Source organism: Centruroides vittatus, unplaced genomic scaffold (assembly GCF_030686945.1).
Source record: "Centruroides vittatus isolate TY-2023 unplaced genomic scaffold, ASM3068694v2 contig_577, whole genome shotgun sequence".
NCBI classification, from domain to species: domain Eukaryota; kingdom Metazoa; phylum Arthropoda; class Arachnida; order Scorpiones; family Buthidae; genus Centruroides; species Centruroides vittatus.
The window spans coordinates 1272511-1293444 of record NW_027122345.1 but is presented as its reverse complement, the minus strand read 5'-3'; the positions used below and the strand labels follow the sequence as shown (position 1 = coordinate 1293444).

The window sequence follows — 20934 nt, the reverse complement described above, 5'->3', positions numbered from 1 at the left end:
TGTTTGCTATCCGAATTGTTCGTTAACCAATTATCAATTCACCATAGATGTTTATGGGAATCTGATTAATTCGTTCTGGACACCCCCAAAAATAAGAAATATATACTTTCTTACTACGTTTATTTATATGTAATAATAAAAATACATATATACACAGTCTTGCATTTTTATTAGTCATGTTTTTTCCGTTTGTGGGGGTTAAAGAATCTGTCTAATGTCGATTGCTTTTCTCTCTTCAGGATTTTTCAGAAGTAATTAATAGCATTGTAGTTGTAGAGATCTCCAAGCCTATTAACCTCACCTTGGTTTGGATGCCATTCTAAGACCATTGACCATTGTTCTGACATCCTCCCACTTCTTCAAAAGATCTTTAATAGCAGATATCAGCATTAATCCTGTTTTTCAGAAGAAAATATATCTCTTGGTGTTCTTCATTCAAGAGTTCTTGGCATTTTTCTGTCGTCAGATCAGTTTCAGGTTCCATTATGAGCTCTTCAATGTTCTTTATTTCTCAGATGTGATTTTTGTTACTCTTTTAGCTGCTTGAGTCTTCTTGATTATACTGTATCTTTCTTAGATAAGATTGAACTGTAGCTTACTGTAGACCTGTTCAAGCCATACTGTTCAGCAACATCAGACAACTTCTGCTCACTCTCTACTTTTGCTATTATACTCTCACCTTTCGAAAATAATAAACAACACAAAACTTAACCCACCTGACAGTCTCACGAATATTATAAAAGAATTGTTTCTGTCAGAAAAATAAAAGGCAGGAATTACAAGGGAAAGTTTCAAAGTTTGGAGGAATATTATCTGATCAGTATATACTGAGTTGAGCAATGATGTCATCTCTCATGCTCTGAAAAGTTGTTGCCTGAAGACAAGGGAAGACAAATCGGTATTCATTATTTTACATTGCTTCTTTTTGTGTTTGTTCTGTGAGGTGTCCGTTATTGAAACATAAAAATCTTTCGCGAAAGTGTTCGTTATCCAATTTGTTTGTTAACTGAACTGTTTGTTAACTGATCACTCACTGTAATTATTAATTTAGATAAGAGATTGTGACTAATGTCTACTTCTAGTATCAAATTACTTAGTTTCTAATTATTAATTATAGCATAATAATAGCCTGATTAATTACAGTGAGAGTTTTGATTAGTATCATTCTAATATATACTGTCAGAAAATATCCATATAAATAAATGTTATCTGCATTTGATAATGCTACCAGTTTTCATTGTTTTATTTTAATAGTAGGCAAATATATATAATTAATTTGATTTATTTATATTTCTGGTTTATTGCATCTACTTCTGATACAAAACCCTCTAGAATAAATTTCATTGATCAGAAAATTTTATTTTCATCGGAAATTATATTTGAGGTTTTTCTGATAAAAAAATTAAATGAAATAATTGGACATATATGCAGGCTTGTTTTTGACTATATTCATAAAAATGTGGAAATAAATATGAAATTTAAAAGTTACAAGATGAATGTTGAAACTTTGGAAGCAATGTTAACTTTGTCATGTGATATAAACCTTCCTCTGAGTGGTTAATTGTAATGGTTTATTTATTATTGTCCACTGAATTTTCTGTTCTTTGTATATTTACAAAGAACCTTGTGAGCAAAAAACTTCTGAGCCTTGTGAGCAAAAAACTTCAAAGTCAGTAATGACAAAAATATTAGACCACTGACAGTTTATCATGAACAAAAAGTATTAGTTGCAACACTTCTTAACATAAATGAACCAGATCTGAGTTTTGTGTTTTCAAAAATTTTCATATTTTTTAAGTAAATCTTAGGCAGAAGACATTTAAATGTAAGTAAGTGAAATTAGCTATCTGTGAAAGGAGTCAAGTCTGAATGTTATCTTTTATTTTCAGGGCTTTTATTTACTTATTATTATTATTTATTTTGGGAATGTTTTATTTTGTAGTTTTATTTTGTGTTATTAAGGATGAAAACTCCACACTACCCTGACAAAATTCTAAAATGCGAAAATTCTTACCATTTGCATGACACTCGTAATGCTAACATCACCAGTCTAACAAGGCATCTCAGATTAAGCAATCTCTGAGTGAAAGTTAGAGAATTCTCTCTTAATCCTTTTGTTACTGATTTTAAAAAAAAATCAGAAAATTTCTTTGGAAAGATTGGAAAGACTAGTGTAACTAAAAGATTGTAAAGAAAGAATAGTTGTTAGTGCATAAGTATGTTAATGAGCTAGAGTGGTATAGCTAATTGTGATGTCACACCAAGGAGTATAAGAACCCCAGCGACAATGAAGATGTGAAGGTTTGAGCAAGCAAGGTGAAGCTTCTGAGCACAAGAGAGTTCCAGAGTGAATGATGAAAAGGATTTCCTGACATTTTTTGGAGGTGATTTAGATAACGAGAATTTTCTTTTGTTGATATTAATTGAGTTTCTACTTTATTTTGTCAGTTTTTGTGGAGAGTTAAAATTTTAAAGTTAGAGTTAAGTTCCCCAAATGTTGGGAAGTTTTGTGAAAATTTGTTTTGGTTTTGTTTTTGATTTGAATTATTTATAGTTCTGAATTTTATACTTTTTGTGTAGTTTATTATTATTAACATATTTTCATGGGGATTTTTTTACTTATCTCTTGTAAATAGTTTGTCCAGTTGTAATAAATTGTTTTTCATTGACACATAGTCAATTAATTTGGGCCTTTTGTTTCACTAATCATGTTTTACACTAATCCATTTGTGTTATTTTGCTCGTTTTCAAAGTCCAGGTCTGGCAACCAACTGACCTTCAATTTTTCACTGTAGTTTATGTAATGTCATTTTGTTAGGTTTAGTTTTGAGCTGTTGAGTGATGTGTTACATCTACAGATATTAAAGAGAGGATTATTATTTTTAATAAACAGCATTTAAATTAGAGACAAATAGCAGAATAATTTAATACAAGCAAAACTGCTGTGCAGTATAATTTAATAAAATTTCAAGAAACTGATCAACCAAAAACTGGGAAAAGAAAACCATCTAAGACAAACAAATGAGAAGATATATAACTGACTTGTGAGAGAACTTTGCAAGATTAAACTAGATGCTGTTGCTTCTGAGTTGTTACAGAAGTGGGGGGAAATGTTTCTGAAATAACTGTATGTAGACATCTTCATTCAATGGAATGTATCTAGGAAAACTAAACAGAATCATTTATCACCCAAGCCAAGCCAGGAAATGACCAAAATGGACAAAAAATAGTAAACTTCCACAGTTCATTGTTTTTTGTATAGTATTGATGACTGGAAATTGGTAATGTTCACAGATAAAGCAGAGTATATATTGAATGTGATGGTAATGTTGGATAAAGTCAGATGAAAACTAGATGAAAAATTTCAAAACAATGTCTGATGTCCTCTGTTAAATATCTTTAAGAAGTGATGATATGAGCTGCTTGGAAAATTTTGGAGCAGGTATTATATGTATTTTGAATGAAAGTATGAACTCAGATATTTATGCTGTGATGTTCTTGAGAATAAGTTATTGCCAACCATTGAAGAACACTGGAGATGACTACTGTATTTTCCAGCAGGATAATGTAGGAGCCAGAAATCAAAATCATCACTGAAATGGTTAGAAGATCATAACTTGCTTGTTCTCAAATGTTGTGCTAACTATGCTGACATGAATGCTATTGAGTCAGTGTGAAATATTATGAAAGGAAAGTTAAGAACTGAACTGAAAGAACTGAGCTGAAGGAAGCCATCGTATTAAGTTGGAATGGAATCCTTTCAAATGCTGGTTCAAAATGCATTGAAAAAATACCAAGGCAAACTAATACCCTTATCAACATCAAAGGAATCCCAACAGAGTATTAATTTTGAAATGTTTAAGTGTATAATACTGTATTTTACTGCATGTAAGATGCATCTCTGTTTCAGGATAAAATGTTTGGAAAAGTTATTTAATCCATCCAGTTCCTTTGATATTCAGCACCAGTTATTTTTTTAGCTATATTCTGGTTAAAAAAAGTAAAATTAGAATGCACACTATCATTTATCAGGGAAAAACAGTAGTTTAAAAGAAGTCATTTGCCATTAAAATATTCTATATGAATACATGTAAAAACAGCTAAGCAACTTAGCTGTTTTTACATGTATTCACATAGAATTATATTATAATAATTACTATTATTATTTGTTTTTTGTTATAGCTAAGATGCTTAGCTGCTTTTAATTAAATTTTTATTATTTGTTTAATTAAACAATAACATTTTTATTCAAGAGTTGGGTTAGGTAGAGGTTACCTGTACTTTACTGAAGGCCATTTGGAGAATTCTAGTCTATAGGAGATTGAAACTTCACACATAAGATACAGGATGATTTTTAAGTCTGTTTTTTTAAATAAAAGTTGTGTTTTATATGCTGTAAAATATTGTACTTAGGCTGAAAAATGAGCTTGGTCTAATATTTTTGTCACTACATGTTTTTGTAAAACTATCAACATTTAGCCGGCATTGCTAATAAGAAAACAACAACACAAAACACTGGGTTGTGTTAAATAATGTACTCTGAGAACCTATATTCGATGTGACGAAAAAACAAAAGAAAAAGTTCACCACAAATGTTTTCGAATTGCTGTGAGTTCTTCCTCAAGTGTAAAACATTTGTGGTGAACTTTTTCTTTTGTTTTTTTTGTCACACTGAATATAGGTTCTCAGAGTACGTTACTATCAACATTTATTTATGAAAAAGTGTTGACTTAATTTCTTTGGATTATTAGAAAGCTGTAATAAATTTTCATAAAAAAGAAAAGTTAAGTATTAAACATATTTATTTAAATGAAACATGTATTTTAAGTAAAAATTCAAACTGTGAAAAAGAAGGACAACATGCAAAGTTTTTTCTTTGTAAAAGTTGTATTTATATTTTTATTAAATGAAACATGTATGTCTGAAAGTAATGCATCTGAGAATGAGGTGATTAATATTTATGGCTGGGGTTATAAGAAAGATTTTCTCAATTCAAAGATAATGATCAAATTTTGATTTTAGTTAATGCTAATTTAAAAGATACTTTTAAAAAATGTGAAGATTTAAATGTACTACATTTAACTGATAATATTGAATCTTCAACTTTTACAATGAACTTTTAATTCTTAGAAACATAAAGGTTGATATGCTGTCTACCATTAGATTTGTATTACATCACAAAAATTTTAATATTTGTATTTCTGTTAAAATTTTATTGTGATTATCCATAATTGTCATTAGCAGTATACTTGTTTTTTTTTAATGAAATTGAAATAAATTAAAAACTACTTACATTGACAATACCTAAAGGAAGATTAAATAAACTGTTAATTTAAGATATTGAACACAAGGGATCTATGTATAAATTTTGATAATAAATTAGAAAAATACAAATTTAAGGATGGTAGAGTGGTAATCATATTTTGCAATTTTTTGCTCAAGTGATACCTTTTTGTGGGTTTTTTTGTTTTATATTTACTTTGCAATAATTTGTTATTTAATGAAGCAATGTAAAATGTAATGTGCTGTTATTCATATTCAAGTGAAATATGTGTAGTTTTGTAAGTATAAAAAACTTAAAAGTCACAGGAGATAGGAAAAGTTGTTTTTTGTTTCAGGTGCAGTTCTGTACCCATAAACATCACTTATGCTTCTGATCATAAAATTAATTGAAAAGTTGTTCATGAAAAGTAATGATATGAAGTAATGTAAGATATAGAGTCTTAATTATAGCATTTAGTTAACATTCACTTAGTATGTGGAATAAATAAAGATAAACACAAAATGATGGGTGTAGAAGTAAACTTAATGAGTTAACTAAGAGAAAGTATAAAAACAAAATTTCATAAAATGTATTTATTTTGCAATATTTCACTCTTTTCTCTTACCTAATGACATGTTCTTGACCTTTCTTTGTAATTGCAATATGTAATTTATCTTATTATAAAATAAATATTTAACATGCAAAAATTTTTGAAATATTTGATAATTTATAATTTTTCCAAATTTTAACTCTTTTAAATATACATTTATTCCACTTTTATGTAATAACTCAGTGGTTTTCAACTGAGGTGCTGTAATGACACTTCAGGGTACTCCAAAATATAACAGTTCTACATATATAACTAAACGTACAAAAATTGCAATAACTACATTGAAAAAGTAGGAGTGCCACAAGAAAAAATTACGAAGTACTGTTAGAAAAGGTTAAAAACAATGTAATTAGTAATGAATGTTTAAACTATGCATTTTATTTCACTTATAAAAATAAACAGTTTATTTATTTACAAAGTTCTAAATCTTCCCACAGCTGGTTATATATTAGTGAATAAATTCTCAGAACTAGGATTGAAAGCACTTGCATGGCATATTTATATTAAAATATATTTGCTGGTTTAATTTTGAAGGTTTTGTTGGTGTTATTCATTTATTTATACAAATGTTAGCAAAGCTTTACAATAGTAAAATTTAATATTTATTCTGTATAATTTTGTAAGTAATTTTAATTAAAGCAATGAAAATAAAAATATATTTTTTGTAACAATTACAATTATGTGTTATAGAGCAACAGTTCTTGCATCAGGAGCATTTCTTGATTCATTTCAGAAGATTGCTGATATGGCTACTAGTGCTAGAGGTGAGATTTAAATGGAATTTATTACAGTAACAGTATTAAAATGTGTCAATCATTAATTAGCAACAAATAGTGATAATGACTGACTTCAAGTATTCAATAGCTTAAAATGAAGTTATTTTGAACTCTCTCTTATTTTTAAATTAAAATTAGTGTAAAATCAATATAAAATATTTTTTCTTTTCATTCTGTTTTCTTTTCTTTTACTTATCAGTAGATAAATGCAATTTTCCATGTACAGGAACATCCAAAAAGAGTGCTACCATTTTAAATTATTGTAATTATGTTAATTATTATCTGAGAATGTTGTAATGTACATTAAAACATTGGGAAACTATTCAACTTCTTCATTTTCCCATTACAATTTCTGAATTTGTGCACCTCATGTCACATGGTATACATCCAACCGATACTCAGATTCTTCTGCATTAACAACAAACCTTACATATGTATTTCAGAACACTAGAACATGTACGTAAAGTGTTGTGTTGTTTATTCTGAGTAGTTTCAGCTTTTAGAAGATATAATTTCTTCCAATGCTTACTATGGTTAATCCATTATCACTCTTCTCACAGCAGCCACAATTCTACAATTCCTGCAAATTATGTTACTCATGTTACACAATGGTGAGTGATTCAGACTTTGTGAACTGCATAATGAAAAATGCCTTCTCTGGTGCAAATTTACCATTTTCATTTATGATGCTTTCTAGAGTTAGTAGACAAGACATTTGAATGCAGACCAGATCAGATGATAGTGATTGACTGTTCTGAAATCTGTTATAATTTTCAGAACAGTCAGCCAGACTACTATTTGTTTGGTTGATGAATGCAAAAAATAATACTATTGGTATCTAGTGCTGTCTTAGTGAGGTGATAAAAAGATCAAGATACACAAAATTTCATTGTTTAAATAAAAATATGATTGAAATTTTAATCTTTGAAATTACTTCTTAATCTCAGAAAGCAGAAAAGTTACTTGTATAATGTCAAATGAATATAGTAGATATCAATAAATTGAATGCTTGTTTTTTCAATTACAACTTTTATAATCTTCATACTGTAAATCTATACTCATAGCATGCAGATTACACAAGTGACAAGTTTAAAAGTTACAAAATTGCTTTAATATTTATCCAAGATTATTCAATAAGTTTTAAAAGTACAAGTATCCCTCATACAACATGCAGGGTTCCTACGCACCTGGAAAGTCAGGGAAAATCAGGGAAAGTCAGGGATTTTCATTGGTTTCGGAAAAAGTCATGGAATGTCAGGGAATTTGTCAAAAATTGTCAAAAAGTCAGGGAATTTATCGAAAATTGTCAAAAAGTCAGGGAATTTGTCTCCTTAGCTGCCTCGTTGATTTCGTTTGCTGAATATGGCTGACCAAGCGTAGCCATCTGCAGGTGGCAAGAAGTAATGCTGCAATCTTTAATAAGAAAATATACCAGAATCCGAAATGGCTTTTTCACCGTTCTGAAGCCATATAATTTTACAGTTGTGGATTAATAACAGGATAAACTACTATTATGTAATAGTTTTTAATTTTAATAATTCAGCGATTATAAAAAGATAAATTTGTTAATTAGAATAAAAATAACTAATTAAAATTAGTTTACAAACTTTTAAAACTTGAGATCGTAATTTATTAGAATATTCACTTCAAAATAGCTAAATAGATCAGTAAAAATCGGTAATTTAATTGTTTTTCACATTTAAAACATTAGTGTACAACATAAAAAAAACTATAAATAGCTACCCGACATTTACAGTAAAATGCTGGTGCTGATTAGTAGTTTTTTACATTTGTTGTTACAATTTTCCTTGAAAGTACTGTACTGCAAGCATATTTTCCCCCCTCTCCCATTAATTTCTGCAACTTCGATACATAGTTTAATAATTCATTTCTGTTAAACTAATTATTAAATTAGTTTAACAGAAATGATGTTGGGTAACATAGCCACTGATTTTGGCAAATTTAGGGATCATACCTGTAATAGATATACTGTAGTTATAGTTTTGAAAATCAACTGGATCAGCGTTTCTCAACCTTTTTTGGCCTGCGGACCGATAAAATTTGTGAAAAAAATTTTGCGGACCGGTGGTGTTTTAACAAAAAACTTTACTATATATTAAAGAATTACTACAGAAGTAAATTGTAAAATTATCATCAACATTTATACATTATAAAATTTTTATTTATTAAATTATCACTATTTTTTTCAATAAGAAAATTTTTAATGCAGAGCGGTAAAAATTCTCTGCGGACCGATCAAGAATCTCCACGGACCGGTGGTTGAGAAACAGTGAACTAGATAATCCAATAGTTTAACCAATGTTAACTTGCTATAAATTTAAAAAGCTGATAAATTTTTAAAAAAATTAATCAAATGTATTTTAACTTTTTAGTATCTTAGTGCGAAACAACACCAAAACTATTTTTATAGTTATGTTGCAAAAGAACGAGATTTTATAGTTACGATTCTATGCGCTGAACTTCTATATTTTATTAATGTATAATTGTAATTTCGTTTGATGTTTATTTCTGTATTTATTTTATTTTATTTAAATTCTATAACATTAGTTCGTTTAATTAAAATTTGCTATAAAAGTGAGAAAGATGGTTTGTGATATGATTTGCAATAATTATAAGAATTGTAATTAAGGGTTAAAATAAATAAATTTTGTCTGAATTATTAAGAAAATTTTATGAAAAGATGAAATTTAATGCAAAATTAAATAAATAATGAATAAAAATTATTAAAAATAATTATTAAAACTCTGGCTTTACATCGAAACCGAAATCAAAATGGCGGCAACAGAACATTTTTTTTTCTTTTAATGAGTTGCCAATTCAGCTAATTTAGTGGATTTATGAACAATCTAGCTAAAAAAACCAAACAGTTCTAATGGAAACAGTATGATTTGAGTATTTTTATTAAAAAATGTCTAGCTGTAAATTTGAATTTTGAGTTGGTTGGCAACACTACTTTTAATTAATATATATGCAGATGCGGATTGGATGTCGTTTGAATGTTGTACTTAGTATTGTGACAAAACAAGTCTTACACATTGCTATCTGATCTGGTTCATCTGTCTTTTAATAATAATGTTCGAGGTTTGTGTTTTTCTACATTTTTAAATTATAATGGCACGGAAACAAACGAGGTTTAATCTCCAATGGCTAGATCCAGCTATTCATCCAGAATTCAATTCCTGGTTAGGAACTGTAAAAGATGATGATACAAAAGCATTTTGCTGCATTTGTTGTAAAGTTTTCTCGTTAAGCAATATGGGAAAGCGTGCATTAATATCCCATGCAAATAGTTCTAGTCATGTTGAAATAAAAAGATTGAAGTCGGAACAAACTTCGCTGGTAAGGTTTTTAACCCCAACAAATTCAAACTCTTCTAATAGTCAACAAAATGTGTGTGAAACGGCTTCTGTTGTGGAAGATAGATCTAAGATCATTAATGAACAGTCTCTCACCAAATCAACATTTCTTAGCAGCACATTGACACCTTTTGTGATAAAAGATGATGTAATAAAAGCAGAGATAACTTGGGCATTGGCAGTTGTAAAGAAAAAGATGTCACTCAATTCATGCTCTGATATTAAAAACATTTTCAAAAAAATGTTTCCTGACAGTGCTATAGCCACACAATTTCAATTGGGTCCAGATAAAGCTTCCTATATAATAAATTATGGCCTAGCCCATTATTTCAGAGAAAAATTGATTGATGCTGTTACAAGTTGTGATAATATTACTATCTCCTTTGACGAATCACTAAACAAAGTTGCTCAAAGAACTCAAATGGATCTTGTGATAAAATACTGGGATGAGAGTAAAGATAAGGTTATGACCAGATATTTAAATAGCGTCTTTCTGGATCATACTACAGCAGATGATCTTCTCTCTGCATTTCTCAATGGCCTTTCAGACACTCATCTTGATCTAGCAAAAATTCTTCATATCTGTATGGATGGACCAAATGTAAACATAAGTTTTCTGAATAAATTAGAAGATCACATGGAGACACAGAATGTTGGTAAATCATTTGTGAGAATGGGAACATGTGGTTTACATGTAGTCCATGGTGCTGTAAAAGCTGGTTTTAAAGTAGTAGATTGGAATTTGTTACCACTGCTACGGAATTTGTACTATTTGCTAAAAGACTCACCCACTCGGCGTGCTGAATACATTGCTATAAGTGGAAGCAGATTGTTTCCCAAAAAGTTTGGTTCTACAAGGTGGTTGGAGAATGGAGAGTGCTTAGAACGTGCAGCAGAAGTTATTGAATCTGTGAAGACATACATAAACAACAGTACAAAGTTGAAAGACAGCAAGGTGGCTACATTCTTGAGACAGGCACTCAATGATCCCTTTATTAAAGTTAAACTTTTATTTTTTCGGTCAATATGTACACAAAGTGAGAGCTTTCTCACCCGATTTCAGAGCAACAAACCTCTTGCACCTTATCTTTATAAAGCAGTTGTTCAATTATTAATGAATCTGATGAGAAAGTTTGTGAAAAATGACAGGGTCACCGACAAGCAGTTTCTAAAAATAGATTTAAATGCTAATGAAAACTTGGTACATCTTAAGAATTTGGATATTGGTTTTGGAGCAAAAAAGGTTTTAAAAGAATTGAAAGTAAGCGATAAAGATATTCTGTGTTTTCTAAGAGATTGTCAAAAAGTGCTGAAAGTGATGACACCAAAGATTATTGAGAAGGGACCTGTCAAGTACAAATGTGTGAAGGCTTTGAGCAGCTTAGACCCAGAAATTATTAAAATGCAATCAAATGTTGGAAAATTGTATTTCAATGCTTTACTGGAGATTCTACATGATACAAACAGGATTGATGAAAGATGTGCTGTCAAAGCAAAAGAACAGTATAATATACTCTGCAATAAAGTATCCATAAAACCCCTATTCTACAAAGTTTGAGGACTTCATATCTGAAAGGAGTGATGATGATGGTCTGGACACATTTTATTGTGAAATTATGAAGGATGATAGGCAACTGCAAGATCTATGGTCTATTATCAAAATTTCTCTTTCTTTCTCACATGGGAATGCAAGTGTTGAGAGTGGTTTTTCAGTTAACAAATCACTGTTGAGTGAAAATCTTAAGGAAGAAAGTTTAGTTGCTCAACGCTTAGTTTATGATGGGATCCATTTTGCCGGTGGTATTGATCAAATAAATATAGACCAGAAAATGTTGTTAACAGTCAGAGGATCTAGACAGCGATATATTGCATCTCTGCAACAGAAAAAAGATATTCAGAAGCAGCAGGCATTGAGGGCTGAAGAAAAAAGAAAACTTACACAACAACTTAAGGATTTAAAACAACACAAGAAAATGTTAAGAAAAGATCATGAAAAGGAAGAAAAAGAGATTGAAATGAAAATAAATACACTTGAGGAGAAAAAGCTAAAACTACATTAATAGTTCTTCTATTTTGTGAATTGTAATTAATTTTTTATTTTCTAATTATCTGTATTTTGAAAAAAAGAGAATTAATACTAAGAAGTTTCTCTGTATTTTGATTGTCCATTTTGTAAAAATAAAAAGATTTTACAATAAATTAGATACATTTGTTAGAGAAGCTATACTGTAAACTTACACCTATCCCTCTTTATTTCAAAATTGTGTAAAAATAGATTGTATATAATGTGGTTGACAAAAGAAAACTAATTCTTTTTTTACATGATCAAGTTTTTTGAGGGAAAAAATGCTTTATTTGAAAATTTTTAAATTTAACTTTTTGTTAAAATTATGTTGCTGTTTAAAAAAAAGTTAGTCTTTTTGTTGAAAGATTGGTTTTAAAATTACGTGTTTCTAAGTCGAGAGTTCATTTTAAGCACAGTACAGTACTATTTGTACTGTATATCAAATACCGTTTGTTGATTTTATGCTATCTTGTATTTACTAGATTTACATGCAAATAATAATGATAAGTAATGATAAAATAAAAAGCTCATGTTTCATTTGTTGCTTATTTTTTCATTACATTGAAGTTTTGGATTCTATCAAACATTTTTCTACAAGATGTACCGGTATGTACTGTATTTTTTTAATATGGCTGTCTTTGAAACATATCAACTGTGCAAAAAAGAGGGATAGATATACTCAATCAATGTTCACGGTAAATAAAATGCTGTTTCATTATGTCGATATTCCACACTGTAAGAAATGTGAGGGTCAGGGAATTTGGACAAAGTTGGTCAGGGAAAATCAGGGAAAGTCAGGGAATTCAAAACAAGAATTTGAGTAGGAACCTGAACATGGTACTTCTACAACACAGTTTGAAAATTGGGGATATCCCCCATACAACACAACTTCTGGTTTAGCTCTAACATAGTTTTGGAAATTCTCCATACAAAATTTCACAATTTTTAAGTGTAAGCTCTGTTGTTTAATTTTTTCTTATTCAAGCAAACGTGTGTTGTCTCAGATTTGCCCATGGATTTTAGACCATTGAAATTTTCAATTTGTTTTGTGCCTTTCATCAGGTTTACTTTAATGAAAATTGATGATAGAATTTTTTCTATCATCAGTTTTCAGTTCATAATATAAAAACTGAAAAATTTTTATGATAAAAATAAAAAATTTCAAAATGTTGCTGATACTTCTGATCAAGATCACCATAGCAGCTGAGATAACAATGTAAAAAGAAAATACCCTCGTTTAACTAAAATTAATATTAACATGCAATATAGTACTTTTAATTGTGAATGTTAATTAACTATTCATTGGAAATAAATTATCTATTGCTTAAATAAACATATTTCTCTTAGTAATGAAAAAGAATAGTATACTTTTGCTAACTTCTGGAACATGACTGTATGTTCTGCATTAGTTCTTTGTTTTGTATATCATGGATTTGCATAACAATGCACTTTTTTTTTAGAACATAACTACTGTGTTATACGAAGGATACCTGTAATTTATAAATTAAATTGAAACATTTGACAGAAGAATTGAATATTATCAAAGATATATCAAAGGAAAACAGGATTGGTAGAGAAAGTAGCCGAGAAAACTATGAAGGAGTGAGATTGAATAGATTTTTTTTTAAAAACTAATGTATAGATGTAGTAAATTAAAGACATGGTAAAGTTCTGTTGCAGATCTTAACATGTTTGTTTTCTTAATTTCTTTTAAATTTTTTCTTTATTGTTTTTTGATTTTATATTTATTAGATTTAGTTTTGTGATTAATCAGAATTGTTGTCAGTTCCTGAGAATTTTAAACCAACTTTAATTAGTGTAAGTAATACTACTTACACTACTTTTAAATACTTTTTGAAATTGCTGTAGATTAAATTCTAATTTTATCACAGATATTTCTTAAACATGAATTAATTTTTATTGAAGGTTTTTGAATTGCAACAAAATATTTACTGACATTTCCCAAATATTAATGTTAATTATATCATCAAATCTTTTTTAGGTACTTAGGCTAAGTGTGAAGGTTCTTAGGTACTTAGGCTGTGAAGGTTCGAATATAAGAATAACGAATTTTTATTTTATTTGCCAACCGATTTTCGACAGTTAGGGTTAAATCAAACACAGAAACAAAAAAACGGAAAAACACCGACAAATTTTCTCGTAAAAATTAATCATAAACTATCGTTCCCACGGTAATACTTCCTTGTAGAAGATGAGTTAACTGTTGAAAAATAATTATATCATGTAATTCACCATTGGTCAAAAGGGACTTCCACCCTTGACGTACTTCGCAAAATCTCGAACCCAAGATCCCGAGATAAAAGGAAAAACGAACGAAGATGACGAAGAGAGGGAGAGAGAGAAAGAGTTTCGACAACTGTCAAGTGTGTGTGTGTGCCGTGGATTATCATCTCCCGCCGTTGAAGCCGTCCATTCCATCTATCTACAGTCCATTGACTCTTATTTTCAAGCGAACTCTCGTTCCTCGGACTTTGTGCAAATCTCAGGATCACTAAGGTATTTATCCTGCTCGCGATGTTTTGTAAACTCTCTCTCTCCGTTCACTCGAGACGCGGTTTAATAATTCGATTCGATGATATAAATACTTCCAAATATGTTAATTGATGTATTCCCTATCAATCTCAAAATAAACGGGTATTTTTGTTTAATATTAGAAGAGTGTGCGTTTCTTCCTCCATTACCCTCATCATCGGCATCTTATGCTTCCGAAAAACGCGTATCTATCCGCGAGAAGTTTGATAGATTGGTGTCAGTTCCTGACGTAAACCGGATCTTACGATCCCAAATCCGTAACTAATCATTGACCGCTCGAGCCTTAATCATCCTTTCGACAACCGAGGTCGGACCTCAAGGTCTTGTGCCGTTAAGAGGTAGAGAAGATAGGAATCATCCTCCATCTCCTACCCTCGGTTAACCTCACACTGGTTGGTCAGAAGTGGGATCTGTTTCGATTCGTTCCGACATCTCACCCCCATACATCTTTTCCGGCGATTCTAAGAATCGAGAATGGAGACAACTGGAGACGGTAATCCAGGAGGAAGCGCATTCTCCGGAATGTCGGGAATGATTCCCCTAACTCCCACATTTTCAGGAGACACATCAGGGTTGCGTATAAGGGACTTCTTTGACTCGCTAGATGAAATAGCAAAACTGACAGGATGGACAAAAGCGCAATGTCTCGGAGTTGCGAAGCTAAAACTGACAGGCATAGCAAGAGATTTCGCGTGGAAAGATGAGCGAATGCGAGCGATCGACACGTATGATGAGTTCAAACAGCAGATGACGCGGAGATTTGAAAAGGAGCCATATGCACTTAGACTGCAAAAATTCTATGCATGTATACAAAAACGCGATGAGGATGTACAAACATACGCGGTTCGGCTGCAAGGCCTAGTTTCAGAAACGATACTCGAACAGACAGGGGCCGACGCGCGGGAAACGGAAATAATCAAGCGATGTCAGGCTAAAGAACGAGACGAGAGACTACTCGTCCAATTTGTAAACGGTCTTAATGACAAAATAAAACGTACCGTAATGTCTAAAAATCCTGAAACATTTCAAAATGCAGTCAAAGCGGCCATTTGGGAAGAGACGGTGCTCCAATTAACAGAAACCCCTCGAGGAATAATTAGAACGATTAATAATCCGGAACACACAAATAGCAATCTAACCGCAACGATAGCGCATTTACAAAAACAATTGAATGAACTAAAATACAAGGAGGAAAATCGGCGGCGGAGAGGAATACAATCGGCGAATAGAGGGAGACAACATTACTCATCCCCATCAGAAGGACGCGGTTATGTTCGACCCAAATTTTATGGTGGAGGTACACGAGGCGGAAGGCAACAAACCCGACGGGAAGACCACAATAGCTCAAGCGAACAAACAACCCAATTTCAGTCACGACAGACTCCATCTCAATCTCGACCCCTACCGCAAGGGAGAATTAACAAAATGAGCTGGCGAAGAAATGGCGGAAACTGCAGGAATGTTGGACAAGGTTCCTCATTCTCCTCCCGGACGAATTCACAAACTACAAACAGCAACGGTAGGCACAGAGAATGTAAACCTCGAGTAGGAGTAGGAATAGTGGCCAAAAACTTTGAACCTAGCTTATGTTGTTCAATCAATGACTACCCGGCTCGACTGGCCATAGATACAGGTTCCACGGTAACCCTTTTATCTCGATCCTTCGCTCAACGAGCGACTAAACACAAATTCGAACAGAGGGAAAGAAAGGTATTATTTCAAAGCGTCACAGGACACGGAATCAGAACATATGGAGCCATGGAATTCCGCTTCTTAATAGGACCCTTGCATTTTTCGTACTTATGTTACGTGGTAGAAGATCAAATACCTTATCCGTTCGATGGCCTGTTGGGACGAGACATAATCAAAGCTCAAGGCCTCACTATAGATTTGGCACGGAAAAAACTATTATTTCGAGGAGGAGAGGAAATCGATTTCCGGAAGGCAGGAGTAGAAAGGATAACGCCAAACCGGAAACGCGAAAAACGAAATCGCAGAGGTAAACCAATCCAAGTTGTTTCTACATCACCCACACAAAATGAGAAAACAACACCTCTCGTTTCAACGAACCCCATCAAGGAGGGACTAATCCGACAAGTATTATTATTGACAGATTGTAATATTCCTCCCAGATCAGAGATTTTTGTCACAGCAAGGATCTCCGGAATAAAACGGAAGGGTGAAATAGGAATTATAGAAACAGAAATAAACAATCGAGAAGATGTAGTGGGAGTCGATTCTGTAGTTAAAACGACAAGGGACGGTCAAGTCCCAGTTCGAATAGCGAACTTATCTACTCAACCAAAAAAATTATCAAAAGGGGACTGCATTGGAACTTTCCATGAGGCAGTAGAAGAAACAGAACCTCCGAACATCAACCCAATCACTAACGCCCAACCCTCAACCTCAATTCTAAACAAGCAAGAATTTGGACAGTTATTCGATTGGTCCAACATAGGAAAGGACAAAAAGAAACCTTTATTAGACTTATTATATAAATATAAACATGTATTTGCCGTCAACGACTATGATTTGGGATACTGCCCGATCGTGGAACACGAAATACGCACCGGAGACGCTACACCCATATATCAGCCACCTTATCGAATCCCTTATGCTCAACGGGAACAAATGAATAAAATCATCGACGGACTTTTAGACCAAGGTATCATTGAACATTCGAAATCACCTTGGTCTGCTCCCGCTCTCCTGGTGAAAAAACGTGATCAAACATGGCGTCTCGTTGTAGACTATAGGAAATTAAATAAAATAACAAAGACAGATCCTTATCCCTTACCACTCGTGCAAGAAGCACTTAGCCTAATCGGGCAAGCGAAATACTTTTCTACCATGGATACCCTGTCTGGTTTCTGGCAGTTGGGGTTACGAGACAAGGAAAAATCCGCATTCTCAACACCGGACGGTCATTACCAATGGAATCGTATGGCAATGGGACTTTCCGGAGCCCCCGCGTCTTGGCAACGGGCTGCCGATTTTATACTACACGGTCTGAAAGGAAAAATTTGTCTGGTCTATATGGATGACATACTGACCTTCAGTCCAGACTTCCAAACTCACTTGATTCGTCTAGAACAGATTTTCCAAAGACTCGCAGATGCAGGACTAAAACTAAAACCAAAAAAATGTCACTTCCTTCAGCGACAGATAAAATTCCTCGGACACGACGTCTCGGAGGAAGGGATCAGACCAGATCCAGATAAAATCAAATGCGTTTTACAGTTTCCCCGGCCAACAAATGTACACGACATTAAGTCTTTCCTAGGATTAACGGGATATTATAGACGACATATCGATTCATACGCTAAAATAGCAAAACCACTGACTGATCTACTGAAGAAGGATACCAAGTTTCAATGGGGAGAAGAACAGGAACGTAGTTTCGAAAGGCTAAAGGAAATAGTCACTTCAGCTCCGCTTTTAAAATCTCCTGATTTTGCGACTCCATTTATACTTTCGACAGATGCTTCGAACGAAGCGATAGGAGCAGTTTTATCCCAGGAGGATGAAAATGGAGAAAAACCTATAGCCTATATTAGTAGGATACTCCGAAAACCCGAAAAGAATTACAGCACAACTGAGAAAGAGTGCTTAGCTGTAGTTTGGGCTACAAAATACTTCAAACCATACCTATATGGGAGAAAGTTCACAATAATTACAGATCATCGACCATTGAGATGGTTAATTAGCAACAAGGACTCTTCAACAAACTCGCGAATAGCCCGATGGATCATTTTCTTACAAGAATTTAATTTCGATATTAAACATAAGGCAGGAAGTTGTCATAAAAACGCAGACGCGTTAAGCAGAATCCCTGTCCGACATATTTCTACAGTCAACGATGTTGACCCCATTTATTCAAAATCACAAATCGGGGAATTCCAAAGACGAGAGGAGAAATGGAAACTTATTATTCAACGTCTAGAAGACGGAGATGACGCAAAAGACATACAACGCTATTTCCTCGACGAAGAAGGAGTGTTATATCATGAATTTCCTTCCCCACAAGGAAGATTCGTAAATCAATTAGTCATCCCATCTATACTGATCCCTTACATTCTACGTATCCATCACGATACACCTATAGGAGGTCATTTAGGATCTCAGAAGATGCAACAAAAACTCCAGTCATTGTTTTACTGGCCTACTATGAAACAAGATATCAAAATTTATTGTCAAAGCTGTCAACGTTGCGCTATACAAAAAAGAAAGGACAAGCGACAAGAGGCGGAATTACAATTATTTCCTCCTTTAACACGATTATTTGAACGAACTGCTATGGATATCATAGGTCCTTTACCTATTACTACCAAAGGGAACAAATATATACTCGTCTTTATAGACCATTTCAGCCGTTATGCCGAAGCTATACCTTTAGCAGATACTCGAAGCCAGACTATAGCCAAGGCTTTCGTTACTCATATCATCTTAAGACACTCAACTCCCGTTCAACTACTTACTGATCGAGCACCTAATTTGATATCTAAAATGTTTAAAGAGGTGTGCGAATTGTTACAAATCAAACGACTTCTCACTACAGCATATCACCCTGCATGCAATGGAGTAGTAGAAAGATTCAATAAAACCTTAATCGACATCCTCGCCCATTACGTCGCTAAGGATCAGCGAAACTGGGATGAATGGATCCCCTATGCCCTTTTTGCCTATAACACAACCATTCATGCATCTACCAACGACAGTCCTTTTTTTTTATTATATGGGAGAGATCCAACCTATCCCTTTGACCTTGTAACCAGCCCCACTCGAACGAAATATGACGTCACCGACAACTACGCATCAGAACTTAGATGCCGAATGGCTGAAGCTCATCAGGTAGCACAGAAACATGCCGAGCAAGCTGCTCAAGAAAGACAAATACACCATCGACAAACTCACAAAATACCCACATATCATGTAGGCGACCGAGTATTTCTCGACGAGGTTACCATACCTATTGGATTAAAACGTAAATTAGCACCTAGGTGGTCAGGACCATTTCGAATTGTAACTGAATTGAGTCCCGTCAATTTTATCATCGAAAATATAGATACAAAGAAACAAATTCAAGTGCACGCCAATCGTCTCAAACATGTTATTGCTCGACAAGAATTCGACCAGAAAGAACTTGTAAACCAACCTTCGACTACCACGACTATCCAACAACCTTCCCTTTCGGAAGAACCCCCTTCCACCATTGATCCATGGGACGAATTTATCTTTGCAGAAATGGCACAATCTCAACTCGAGTCTTCATCTGAATCCGAATCTGAGGAAGAACAAGAAACAGAGATTACACCCTCTATCGAGGAACAACCAACTACATCTTACGCCTTGAGGAGTCGAGGCCCAGTAGAGGATCGACCTTGGGTCCTCCCACTTCCTAAACGAAGTCGAATTCCTAAACGAAAGGCCAGCCCAATTAAGGAAGGAAATAATGGCCAACTTCCCAAAATCACAAAAAGGGGATCCCAAGTAAACGAAGAGGGAACTCAATAAATTTAACTTTACCCAATAACCTTGTTTAATTTTGAAAATTTTGCATAATAATAAACTATATTTTACCGCTTTAAATCGTAATTTCTTACAAACAAATATCACGCTAAGCGCGTCACTAAACATGTCAAAAACGTGTTATAAAAAAAAAAGAGAAATTAAATGTGTTAAATTAAATAAAGAAATTAAATAAAGTGTTATTAAATAAAGAGAAAGAAGAGAGAGAGAGTAATTAACAACGAATTGTTAACAACGTAATCGCGACGTGTCAATAACTTCCGACACAACGGGAAATAATACTGTAACGCGGTACAATATATATAAAAGAGAGAGAGAGAGCCGGAACAACTTCGTTAACTCATCCGTTTCATAAAAATCCAGCTTGCTCGTCAGGAGTAAGCTTGATTTTAGAAAGCCCGCGGTGATGTGAAGGTTCGAATATAAGAATAACGAATTTTTATTTTATTTGCCAACCGATTTTCGACAGTTAGGGTTAAATCAAACACAGAAACAAAAAAACGGAAAAACACCGACAAATTTTCTCGTAAAAATTAATCATAAACTATCGTTCCCACGGTAATACTTCCTTGTAGAAGATGAGTTAACTGTTGAAAAATAATTATATCATGTAATTCACCATTGGTCAAAAGGGACTTCCACCCTTGACGTACTTCGCAAAATCTCGAACCCAAGATCCCGAGATAAAAGGAAAAACGAATGAAGATGACGAAGAGAGGGAGAGAGAGAAAGAGTTTCGACAACTGTCAAGTGTGTGTGTG

General features: G+C 33.0%; 1 protein-coding gene across 3 annotated transcripts in view; it reads left to right on the top strand.

Moving 5' to 3' along the window:
- The window catches only part of LOC136979078 (serine-rich adhesin for platelets-like), a 94486-nt gene that overhangs the window by 32659 nt on the left and 40893 nt on the right, over positions 1-20934 (top strand). For all 3 annotated transcript variants that reach the window (XM_067274987.1, XM_067274985.1, XM_067274986.1), the window contains exon 4: positions 6564-6637. In XM_067274987.1, the coding sequence (XP_067131088.1) occupies positions 6564-6637 (74 nt within the window). The remainder of the gene's footprint in view (positions 1-6563; positions 6638-20934) is intronic.